Raw genomic sequence first — 13,128 nt, 5'->3', positions numbered from 1 at the left:
CGTTGAGAAGCAAGAACTGGCTATTCTTCGAGAAGTAACTTTCGATGGCCTACGTTGAAGAGCGAGTTTGAGCGGCGTCTACGGACGAAGTCCAAAATAAAGTTCCAGTCGATCTCGAAGGAAAACTCGGCAATACTCTGGCATTGCGGAAGTCGTAAGATACGACAGCTGACGCATCAAGATCACGTTTATGGTAACTAATAAAAATGGGTGGTGAGGGAGACTGGAAGACCCCCTCTGTTTCTCTGAACTCAGTAACGGAACGGCTCCTAGGCAGGAACTCTAATGACAAACGGAGAGATTGTCGAAGATGGTAGTACCGAGGCAGAGTCAGAGAGGACTTCCATTGAACCTTGTTGTGAGCATCCTGGTGTAGCCAAATGAGTCGCTAACTGATCATCGAAGATGATAGATCGGTTCCTGTAGCTTCTACAAGTTGGATAGGTGGATTTAGTGGTTTCTTCGGGGTAATCTGTTGATGTCTCTATCGACTGTGCGACTGTGAAGGAGTGATCAAAGACCCTTTCTAAAACAAATATATTATAAAAGGAGAACTACCAGCGAAAAACAAGTGCAAAACCTACACATGCAAAGTGGTTGACATGTTTATAGTAAGTATCCGTTCACATTTCTTAATACATGCTGCTTCAGCTTACTTTGAAAGTGAATGTTGTAGTTTAATTTTTCCAATTCGTTGGGAAGAACATGGACCATAGCTAGTAAGTTTTAACTTGTTATAATAAAATACGATCCCGTTAATCATTACTGTCTACATGTTTTAGAATTTCAAAAGATTCTTCAATGCACTTCAACTATAAACAACAATCAACTCTAATCTATTGCCTGTTGTATAATTTCTATGATGATACGCACATTATTTTCTTAAAGCAAAATACAGCACCATTCAGGCTTGAACTATTGTGGGTGCAATACATTCGTTTATAAGCTGAAGGGTCTTATTAATTTAATCATATATGGTCAGCCACAAAGCAGTTTTTTTTCGTTTGTAGATAACAAAACGAGTTTGATCATACATGTACATGCTTACAAGCAAAATTTTCTTTTATCTATGTAAATACCATATCTAGTGAATAGATCGAACTAAAAACATAGTGTCCGACACGGATCAAACCCCATTCATGGTGTGCTCCTGTTGCCTACAGTTCAAGGAAGTAAGTACTTTTTGCGACTTCTAATGTGTACTAAATACATGATCGTTAGTTATAATCACAGCAATAAACAGCCGCAAAGCATCCACAAGCAAGCAGCAACAAAACAGAAGAAATAAAAAGCATCAGGAAAGCAAGCGCAAATTACGCCCATCGATTGACCGCTGCAGCAGTGCACGCAACCATTGTGCATGATCGCTCGGTCGATGCAGCCACCAATCAACGCGTCATCCTCCGTACCGCTTGCCAGCAAAGTGCCTCACGCCCCATTTGAAGTTTGCATTTTTGTCCGTCTTGATGTAAGTATGCACCGGCCCACTGACACCGCCACCGGGTGACCACTTCCTGCCAAAAGTGTTGCTCCTTCTTCGCTCACCCAAACCCACGTCGTCCTCGGTGCGGTTGGAATCACCGTAATCACGGCGATCGCGGCTTCTTCGGTTATCGTTCACTCTTCGATAACGACGGTATTGCATTGAGACAGCGCCGGTTGCTGCCGGGTTGGACGCACCCGACGTTGAGTTGAACATTGAATGAAGCTCGCTGTAGCTTCCACTGGAGCTAATTCCCTGCATGTTGTTATCAGTCAAATCTATGAAAAAATGCAAAGTTACCGTTACCTTTTGGTAGCATGATGAATTGTTTTGTGCACATTACACATCATTCAAGTGACATGGAGTAACCCCTGTTTACGGTCCGAAAGTTCAAACCAGGTTCCTTCATAAATTTGCTATAATGATTCCGTAATCGATTGACACTGCCGTCACTTACCACTGTGGGTATCATCGGGAGTCGATTGACAGCTTCCATGATCGATAAAAGTAAAAACTAGTAACATCGTCATCATCAAAGTCTTAACGAGCATCGCGTTATTAATTCCGGCACCACTGGCTAACTACGTTCACAAACGATCAAACCTATTACTAACTTAAGACTGAATATCAATCTTATGTGCATTTGATATTATTCGAACTTGCATTTCTAAGCCATTGTACAACACAAAATTAAATTTTTAACCGTGTAATCAACTGTGACAAATAAACAAAATAAAAGCAGTGCTCCGATTTACCGATTCACCGTAACGTCAATCATGAACGCTTAGGGTGGTGACGTTTTGATTTAAACCCAAACCAGGAATAAGGTTGTCATAACACCATGGTGACACCAAAACACTACAATTTCGATCACCCGCGATAGTTTTCGATCCAGCTAGATAATAGATATTTCAAGCCGCTTGACGAAAGCATTGTGAAAAGTAAAGTATTATTATATACGCGTTTGTGGTTGCGATATTATGTCATTCACAACGCACCGCCCGTTATGGGGGTCTTAATTTAATGCCTATACGATTAGTTCTCATAACTAACAAGGTTGAACAATTTCGCCCCGTGCAGATCACAGGCCATGGTTCATTTAACACTCGAACACCGCTTTTTTGCTCTGACACTTTTCGCCAATACAAATTTTGATTGCGAAACGAAGATAGTTATTCAACTGTGGCTACTGAAAGAAAGGCAATTAGGGTTAAATTTACATAGGAAAGCGGTTATTTTCCTAGTTTATCGCAACGCTTGAACGCTTCCATTGGGGCACAGCTTCCACTTCGCGGAACGCGTGTACCTTATCGTCGTCTATAAAGCTAATCTCGAATCTATCGAAAACTTCCAATCGTCACTTTGTCATCAAACTAAACAATCAAGTAAAAAAAAGGCTCCGGCGTTTACTGAGAAACAGTTTGGCACAACTCTCCGTCCGGCAAGTTTGAGTGAGTGTTAATTGTTCGCTTCGGGCACATAATTATGGGTCAATTGGGGCTTCGATTTTCTGCTCGCCAATATTGTGTTATTGTTGCTGTGGCTTTAGGAGCACTGGGGCACTGGCCAACGACGGAGACGGCGTGGACTGCAAATGAAGACTTCCCGTGTGACGTCGAGTTGATTGAACCTATTACAAGCGCAGTTGTGCCTCAAAACCCGACAAGTACTAGGCACTTCAACACGGACTTCTTCTTTTCGTCACACTCCTATCCAAGTTACGTGAAAGGAAAAGACCCGGTGGAGGAGTACAACCGACATCGCTTACATGTGGATACCTCCTATTTTGCAGTCAACAAACAACCTATTCCAGATGAAGTGAACAGGGACGAGTTACAAGAAAATTTAAATAATATTAGGCGCAAGTTTTCGAAGACGAAGTCTCAAGAAAAAAATAATGTGTATGGAAATAAAGTTATGAGAAACACAAACAGAGAAATGAAAGAACCTATCAAACGGGTAGGATGTTTTGATCCATCGGATGCAGCGGGGCAGGAAAGTAAGAGTTATCCGAGACGGTACGAAGAATCTGATCCGCATGTTTTTGCCTATGAAAGGATGGAACCAGGGGAAGAAACTGAACAACGACGCCAAAATAGCCTACCGGGGGATTCGATGTATTTTCAGTAAGTATGCTCTATAATATGTGAGTGTGACATGAGTGATTCAAAATGGTAAAAAAACGTCATGACAGCAAACTACTTTTTTTTCAAACTATCAGGGTCCGATCAGGGTAAACAGGTTCTTCGTCGACATTGACTTGTGATACAATATTTAAACTATTTAACAAATGATCGTTTTACAACAACTCAATAACGAAACATTGCAATTCCACATCCAAAGAACAAACTAATCTCGCGAAAGTTTATGTAGACTGAAAACTATCATAAATAACTTATCAGGGACACGTACTTCGAACAAACGTCGCCACTGGAATTGGAATTCGGACACTTGTACGAAACCGAACGTGGATGGGAAGAACGGTATGAACGCCAGGACCACAACAAACACCGACATCAGGGAAAAGTAATTAAACACATACATGATTGACTTTTGCTAACCATAAACTATTAGCCACAATTGTCACTGTAACACTTTCCTCTACAGATACTTTAACTTCTATGGTGACGGATCCTATAACGCTGGCTCGAAGCGTGGCAACGTTCAGCACTACATTGAACAGCACGAGCGGGGTTCACCTGGTGCCGGGGTTTTTCAGAAACGGGTATACTAACGATCGTTTAGTTCAATAGTTTTAATTATTTATTAGCTGTTACGAAAAATATTTCCCCAATTTTTGTCTATCAACAGGTGAAATGGGCAGACAAGAAAGGCGGCTTTGGTGAACACTACTGGGACCTGAACCATGTCACAAAATGATAAAATACTATAAGTAAACGTAATCTTGAGACAAAATGGATTATCACAAATAAATTCCGATGCGATCTTCCAACCTGTTATTCATAGCGCTAGTATCGCGTGCATAACCCAGCGTAGGTGATTTTAACGGAGAGTAAAACTTAACACTTTTGTGATGAAATTATTATCTTCGTTTCCCAGGTGTTGTTTTTAAATGCTACACACAAGTCGGCCAAGGTTCCGACGATTAGCGATGCTTTTATACCGTGTACCGTTATGACCGGCAATACACGACACTTTTGCACACCCCCATAAAACAGACCTTGATGACCTTTAGATTGCTGTGCGGTCTGCACTTCATTTGTCATGGTGTTGTTAACCTATCTAGTTATTTAGTGTCAAATCAGAAATTTTGACAAGTTGCTCAGCACAAAAGGTCCGAAGTGTTACCGCGTAAAAAACGCTCCACATAGTTGAGAAGCGTTAATTCGACAAAACCGAAGCCATTATTTTTTGTGAGGCTTTTTCCTTAAGTTGCGAAGTTTAATTCGGTTTTTCGCACGGCTGTAACCGACCGTACTGGCTAATAAAAAGTAAAAGAAGATCAAGCCCCGAACGAGCCGAATCGCACGTATCGCAATACGCGTGCCGTTTCAGATTCCTCAGCTGTTGATACACTCAACAGTATGCAAGAGCGATTTACTGAACAAAACGTAGGTAACAATTTGAAAGGCATACAAAGAATTCACCGCACCTTGTTACTCAAAAGCCGATTATAAAGTTGTTGGATCTGATTTAGCTAATTTGTCGGACTAAGCAGTGAAATGCGTTACATTTTTTCAACTTCAATATTGTGTCATGTGATTGTTATGCATCGTCTCGTATTAAATTTTATGCTTGGGACATACATGAATAAATTCATGGAATAAATGAATAAATACCCGTACTTTGAAACGCAAATTTTGGGGCTCACGTGTCTTTTTCACAATGTCTATTTCTTGAAGAAGAAAACTGTGTTTTGTTTGTTCAAATAATAATTTCATACAATTTGCATTAGAAAGCGACACACAGTGTGTACATATCACAGAAAAATCAAATAAGATGAATACAAACAAAAAACTAATTTGCGAATAAAGCCATTATTCGAATTCAACATCATGCTCAAAATAAGAATCTAATGAGTTTAAATATAATAATAGATCATGATTCAGAAAAAAAACTTAAAAAAAATAATGGAAATAATTATATATAAAAAAAAATCAATGATTCATTCATTGATATAAAAAATATATAAAAGTGGCAGAAAGTAAAAAAGCAAACAATCAACGAAGCTTCGTAGCCGCAGGGTTACAGAGTCCGCTTTGACAAGCGGGTGGTCATCATGAGTGTGGCGATGATAAGGTCGATAAAGACTTTCTTCATACTTGCAGAAATGGAAGATTTCTCCTAATGCATCAAAAACACAATTAATTATTTTTCCTCATAAATCAAGATTTTCTTTTCTCAATCCCACCAACAATCATGTTGTTAAGACGGACGATGTAATTTTGAATTGGTCTGATCAAGTTAAATACTCAGGGCTAATTGATGATAAGAATCTTACTTTCAAGGAGTACATTGAGAATATCCGAACAAAGTGCAATAAATATATACAATGTTTAGTAAAGCGGGAAATGTATGTAGTTTGCGAGAATGCGAAAATGAACGGGAATAGAAGGTGTGACTTTAGGCTTAGAAAAATTTCCCTCGTCCAGACGGGACTTTAACCCGCAATCTCCGTTGTCTCCGGCAAGGTGTTTTGGCCAATTAAACTACTGGGAAAGGTATAACTCGTCCTAAACCAAAGTCGAATCACCCTCTACTATTGTGTTCCCGTATCCCAGCACGTCACGATGAACTGCACACACTGCCCTGTGGGAGTTTATTTTTGTAACTCTCTCAGTTACAAAAATAAACTCCCACAGGGCAATGTGTGCAGTTCATCGTGACGTGCTGGGATACGGGAACACAATAGTAGAGGGTGATTCGACGAATTATACCTTTCCCAGTAGTTTAATTGGCCAAAACACCTTGCCGGGGACAACGGAGATTGCGGGTTAGAGTCCCGTCTGGACGAGGGAAATTTTTTCTAAGCCTAAAGTCACACCTTCTATTCCCGTTCATTTTCGCATTCTCGCAAACTACATACATTTCCCGCTTTACTAAACATTGTATATATTTATTTAATATATATTTATATATTAAAACAACAATAAACAAAATAAATAGATTTTAAAAGAAGCATCAAAATACAAATAGAAATAAAATTTTCGATGAAATAAATAGAAGCAATAGAAACGAGATAGAGCAAAAGAGAAGTAGAAGTAAATAAAAAGGTGAAATTATTTATTTTTTTTTAAATAGTTTTAAACAGAACGGAAGGAAAGATAGAAGAAGAAAACGAGACATACAAAATTAGGATGAAGGAGAAAAGTTAAAGTAAAATATGAGTTGAAACAGAAATATAAACAAGACTCGCTATGAAAATTTAAAAATAAGTGGAACTGTTAGTCGAAACAAATAAAATAAAAATAATCTATGACACAAACAAAATTCGACTTGATATTGTCTTTTTTAATATTTTAGATAAAATTGAAATAGTCAATTCAATTTAATTCACGATCCTTATAAATTTCATGAACAGTAAAGAATTCCTGATGTGATCTTTGAAATTAAAAAAGAAACTTCCAATTCAAAAATATCAACATTGAATAGAGGTTTTCTTTTTATTTTTTCGATAACAGAATGCACAAACAGTTTCTTTCGAAAAAGATTTCATCACCCATCAATTTTCAGTTAAAAGTTATGAAGGCTTAACACTGTGTCATCTTTTTGTAATATTATCCGAAAGTTTCTCTCAATTCCCTGCCTGCATAACACACTGCAACCATTTTTTTGCCTTGGCATCTATGTATGATTTTTTGATGAAGTTTGGTGCGAAAATCAAGCCCCCGGAGTTTAAACATATTTCAATTTAAGGGGCAACAATGGCGCAATTTTGATTTTTTTAAAAATCGGAAATTTTTGATGTTCTTTCGACGCCATTTTGTTTTAAGACCAAATATCAAAGTTCTAAGAGTTTGTCCACATATAAGCATCTTCTTACCCATCTTTTAGAAGAAACAGATCTTAAATCGGACAAAAAATGAGCTCAAAACGGTGATTCCACGAGGTTTTGGCATGGTTTCCTCTACAATACTAAAATAGGTTTATCTCGACGTTAAATTACCTTTTTTGAAATCTGTTCAATGTAATATCAAGAGTGTAAGCGATACTCAAAGATGCAATAACAAGTTGTCTTCACATGATCCTTCCCCTTTTGCGGGGAGGGGGTTGCATTTTTGGCCATTATACCACTATCAGCAATGTTTTAACGAGTGGTAGATAAATATCAACTACTTCAATTACAGACTATTTTCAATTCATGGTGATATCGTCAGTTGAATTCAATACTGGCACAACTCAAAATTCATAGTTTCGAGAACGTGTTTGAGTATTTGCGTCAAAAATTTCTTTTTTCTTTTTCGTGAAAATTTCAAATTTTAGGACTTCCCATATTATTTGCATATAATGAGCAAGTCATACGTCTTTCTACGTCTTTTTTGGATAGTTTAGATTTGTGCATAACTGTGGATTTTTTGCTAATTTTTAAAACGGGTCTTTGTGAAATTAAACTCAATAGTATTTGACATCGTTTGCCATCAAAAACTCAAAACTGCAAAATTTTGAGTTGTGCCAGTCAAGGATGGTTAAAATCGTATCAGAGAATTATCATGAGAGAATCCTGTTGGATTCTGATCACGCATAATACGCGATGTTTTGTTTCGTCTCTCGAGAAGAGAACTTGTGTGACAAATGAACTGCCGAAAGAATACTTCGTGAACTTTATAGCCTGTTAACTGTATGCGAGTTTATCGTCGCTTGGGGCGCTTCTCGATTCTCTCATCGGGTTAAATAGGTAATTCATCATCGTCTCCCGATCCGATCGAGCCGTGGAACGAAAATTTTTGGTTTGAATCAGCTTGTGAGTGAGAGTGTCCCGATAATCGTAAAATTGTATCGCAAACCAAAAACTCAGAGAGGGAAAAAACTGCAAGCGTTAGACCAACTAAAAGGCAGCACAAAACAGGGATACCAGATTTACAGAATTGTCTGTGAAATGCAGATTTTCAAAGTCCGTTGCCGATTTTGTTTTTTTTTTTTCAAATGGCAAATATTTGTTGTTACTATGTGCATAGCTTGCAAGCTTTTTTCGAATCTATTTATATTTGCGGTTTTTTTTCCAAAATTTGTGCAGGTTTTTTGCTTGTTTAAGGGGGGACCCTACTCTGGAAAGTTGAAAAATAATGAATTTTCGTGATATTTTTTCGGATGTTTAGAGAAAGGTGAGGTGTTCGGGCATTTCGGCTATGGATTAAGGAGTATTTGAAGATGTATTTTGTGTACCGTGGGTGCAAATATAGTGAGTATTACGCTATTGGCAGTGTTTTTCTCGAAACCATGTTTTTTCAACTGGTGGTAAGTTTTTCTCAGCATCTACTGAACCGATTTTGCTGAATTTTTTTTAACATGTAAAAATGGATTATCTTACTTGTTCCGTAGCCGTTTTTTGATATCTGAGTTTTTTAATGTTTTATGATTTTTTAAATAGTGATTTTTCATGAAAAAAAACCGATTTTTTTACTCAAATGGCCGCCATTTTGGCAATTTTTGGAATTTTCAAAAACGGCTACGTAACATGATAGATAATATGTTTCTATATACTGAAAAAAAATTTCAGCCCGATCGGTCTACTAGAAGCTGAGAAAAACTTACCACCAGTTAGGTACTGATTTAGAGAGAGTATCCACGTTCCCAGCTGCCAACAGTGTAATACTCACTATATTTACATTCACGACATGGAAAATACATCTTCAAATATACCTTAATCAATAGCCAAAATAGCCAAACACTTCACTTTACTCTAGACAGCCATAAAAAATATGAAAATTCATGATTTTTCGACCTTCTAGACTAGGGCCCCCCCTTAAGAAAAACTTTGATATCGGCCAACATACATCAGCGAACAAACCTTCGATGCAAATAAACCGACGAACAAAAGAACATTGAGTAGTTGACAATGACAACAGCAGGCAACATTTTGTTAAACGATGAAAAACCTATTTTACTGTCAACACTTGCGACTCGGAAAGAAAGGGGGATAATTGTTCAAGCGATCGCAATCGCTTCTATTTTCCGATGATTATCGTCTCGCGATTCTTCCCTTCTGTTTCGACACTTGGATTCTATCAGCGAAGAGTGAATCATTGGTTTGTAGAGCTATTGGAAATTCCATCTCTGAGAGAGAATGAATTATCTCAGCGAATCTCCGAATTGGTTCACTCGGACTGGCATATCGTACGATGAATGTTAGAACCGACTGAGAGACGAAGTTGACTCACACGCTGAAAAAGTTCGAATGTTTATCGCTGATTTTATCGCCGATCACCATCATTGGTGCCAGTATTGAATTCAACTGCAATATCGCCTTTTGCCGATGATTCTAATTCTCTCGCTTTCTCTAGCAGAATTTCAAGCAATTTTTAGTAATGTAGCTACCAAAAAATCTATAACAACGGGCGGGTGCGGGAAGTTGAAACCCGGCTTTTCTTTTTTCGCCACGATCAGCACCCAACGTCCATATAGTAGCGGTATAGTCTTGGAATGAATTATACATATAGCACAAAGAGTGCATTCCCGGTTAACTAGGTATATTCGGCCGATTGTGATCAATCTGTTCTCTAACCATACTAAATAGTTTTATTGTGAAAAATTTTCAAGTATATTTGTTAAACTTAGATCAAAGTTTGAATGTCGGGTGATTCCATATGACATCACCCTCAGGGAATGAGTTAAGCGACCAATCAGAGGCCGAAATCTTGGATGACATTTTTCGCTATTTTCGAGCTATTCCCGAGCCCGTCCCACAGTGCCAGTTTAGGAGCTGTCATTGTCATTTGTCCTTCGGCTCATCTAACACGCAAAGTCGAAAAAATACGAAAACCGAAACATAACGTCCACCAGCGATCATTTAGATTTGTTCGAGTTACTCGAAACAAAATGCGCGATGTCACCCCTGTGCTTCGACAAGGGTTGACAATTTTCACTAGTATAATAAAATTACAATTCTCTACGTTTGGGTGGGTGCAAGCATTGATAATTTTCAATCGATTGCTGTAAAATGGAGGTAATCGGTTGGAAACTGACTGAGACTGGACAATTTTCGTGACTCTCTCGATTTTTCCGGTTTTTGAAATTGGACTCCTGTATATACTGCCTTAGGGCGTATTCTAGGTCAGCTGGCGCCGTAGAAGCATTCTTTTATTTTTATTTGATGTATAAATCTATTTTTCATTATTATTTTTTATCACCCGTTATTATACGTAGCAGATGTTCACAGACGGAAAAGCGACTTCGGATTCAAATGTTAAGGAGCCCAAATTCCTTGTTTTCGACTGACTTTCTAAGCATGCAAACGCTTGAAAAGAGCTTGGCAGCTAACTTATAATATCGATGCAAGCTGTTCCAGCGTTTGGCATGGAACATCATAGAGCTGTTTTTTTCCAATTTAGCGTTTTCGACTGTTTTTGGTTTTTCTTCAAGCTGACAGCCGCCAACATCGGAATTAACATGTTTGAAAAGACAGAATCTATCACGGCACGTTGTTTTTCTTCAAGCAGCATATTCGTACACTTTTTTTCAGCTCTCGATGCCGCTTTCATTTAATGAAATGAGAAAAGTAACACTTCCCGCAAATGACGATTATTGGGCATAAAATCAAATATTTTCACACAGACACACACACAGATAAACAGACGTGCCACTCGATGACGATTTCATCGACCAGAAAAATAACGGTAATTTTGAAATTTTGCTTAGTGGGCTAAAATGCCGCTAGTGCGCTTTGACTAAGCGTACACATTCATTATTAAAAACAAAAACCATCAGTAATGCCGCTTGTGTTAATTTAAGCAAGCGTGCACACCCATCATCAGAGACAAAAACCGTTTTACAAAAATAGGTAAGTAGGCAATGAGCTGACATGGTGGCGCATGAGTGTAACGTTTCGAATAAGGACGAAGATATTCCAGGATTTGTTCGAAGAGGCACGTCTGTTTGTCTGTGGTAGGTATAAGAAGTCACAACAAAATCACTAATATGACGAAGCGATTTGTTTACCATATATCTCAGTTTGGATCATCCCGTTCTAGATATGTCAGAATCGATCAGCGAGAACTCAGTTACGCACTAAATAGAATTGTAAAACTTTTTCTGGCATTGATTGATGCAAATACATGTGAAAATATTATTCTGCATTGTATCAAATCTTGTGAATTGTTGACCATAAACTTTGATCTGAAGTGTCATTTTAACTGATTGATCAGTTTACTGTTCTTTTTGTGTGAAAGTATCAGTGATCTGAAGTAAATCTTTTAGAGTATTTCACAAGTGTCTTCTTCAGAACCCGTTATGATTGGATAAACATTTTTGATCTCCACGTTAGTTTGATGCAACAATTATTCATATTTCAAGCAGTACCAATACCTTTACGCAGGTACCCGCTGTCAATTCAAGGGCAACGTCTCAATCGTGCCTAATGATGACCAATGTCGAGAGTATGATGGCAGTGCACTATAGAAAATAACGAGATTTGGAGTGTTTACATTTCAGTTTAGCAAACCGAGATTGAATTTTGTAATTAAATCGTTATTGACGCGTTAGGGCACTTTACAGACGCAATTTTTTTCTCTTTTTTGATCATTGTCAAATAGCGCAAGTTGAAAGGCAAATTAAATGCCTGCTGTTGGTAAGAGTAAACCAGATAAATGTTCAATATATACTAGATATTCTTTCGATTCGAGGTTTAAATTACTTTTTTATAGCTATAAAGAAACCTGCCCTGAATTGTTTTAAAACGCATGCCCTTTTAAAAACTTGAATGTGATTCGTGTTTATGAGACTAAGAAATATGCCATTTGCCAGCAATATTCGACATTAAATATGATGACCTGGTTTCAAACTTGATGCTGTACGAAAAATAAGCAAAAGGTCAGCAGTGAACATGATGGATGATGAATATCAATGACATTGAACTAATCTAGCCGAATGAACAAATCAAACGATTTGAGATGGAATCGCAATGTTGCATGAATTCTGCGGATCAGAGAGTATTTGGTAACAAAACAAATCTTATCGATGTTTCAACATGTTGAGTGCATTAATTTACGCTCCGCTGAGTTGCCAAATCGTAGGAAAAAAATCGCAACCAGACATCCCTCACACTCTCGTATTAACCTCACAATATTGGTTACATAACCAACGCAGGCTCTCACACACTCCTTTCACTCCCGGCTAGGCTCGACGACTTGAGGTGCTGCTCCGGCAATTGCACAGACAAGAAGACGAAAGGTATCAACGAAAAGGGACAAACGTGTCGTTTAGTGTCCCAGATAGCGGTCACAACGTGTACTCGGTCGAACTCGGCGGGACCAGTCTGGCTGCTGAAACGATCACCGTGTACCGGGCAACCGGTTCACTACGATCATGCTGGTAAACGCAGTTCAGGCACTTCTTGGCCGAAGGACTCTACTGGAAACCGGCCGGGGAAACAAGAAGGGTGGAAAAAAGGCTTTCCCAGAAGTGGTCCACAAATGCAGGTCAACCGCTTCGAACTGCATCGTGGTTACCTGCGCAATGCGTTCAATCAG

The 13,128-nt window shown here is 38.4% G+C and overlaps 2 protein-coding genes across 3 annotated transcripts in view; one reads left to right on the top strand and one right to left on the bottom strand.

The window, feature by feature from the left end:
* LOC129723798 (peroxisomal targeting signal 2 receptor) overlaps positions 1 to 13,128 on the bottom strand; it is a 216,508-nt gene that overhangs the window by 72,946 nt on the left and 130,434 nt on the right. The window lies entirely within an intron of this gene.
* LOC129723801 (uncharacterized) lies at positions 2,577 to 4,725 on the top strand. The gene is made up of 4 exons (XM_055678242.1): positions 2,577 to 3,609; positions 4,091 to 4,208; positions 4,295 to 4,476; positions 4,544 to 4,725. Exons 1-3 carry the CDS (start codon positions 2,969 to 2,971, stop codon positions 4,361 to 4,363), a joined length of 828 nt encoding a protein of 275 aa, XP_055534217.1. The 5' UTR covers positions 2,577 to 2,968; the 3' UTR covers positions 4,364 to 4,476; positions 4,544 to 4,725.

The sequence above is a fragment of the Wyeomyia smithii genome, chromosome 2, assembly GCF_029784165.1.
Source record: "Wyeomyia smithii strain HCP4-BCI-WySm-NY-G18 chromosome 2, ASM2978416v1, whole genome shotgun sequence".
NCBI classification, from domain to species: Eukaryota; Metazoa; Arthropoda; class Insecta; order Diptera; family Culicidae; genus Wyeomyia; species Wyeomyia smithii.
Note: the sequence above shows the minus strand (reverse complement) of the source record. Positions and strands in the feature narration are given on the sequence as shown.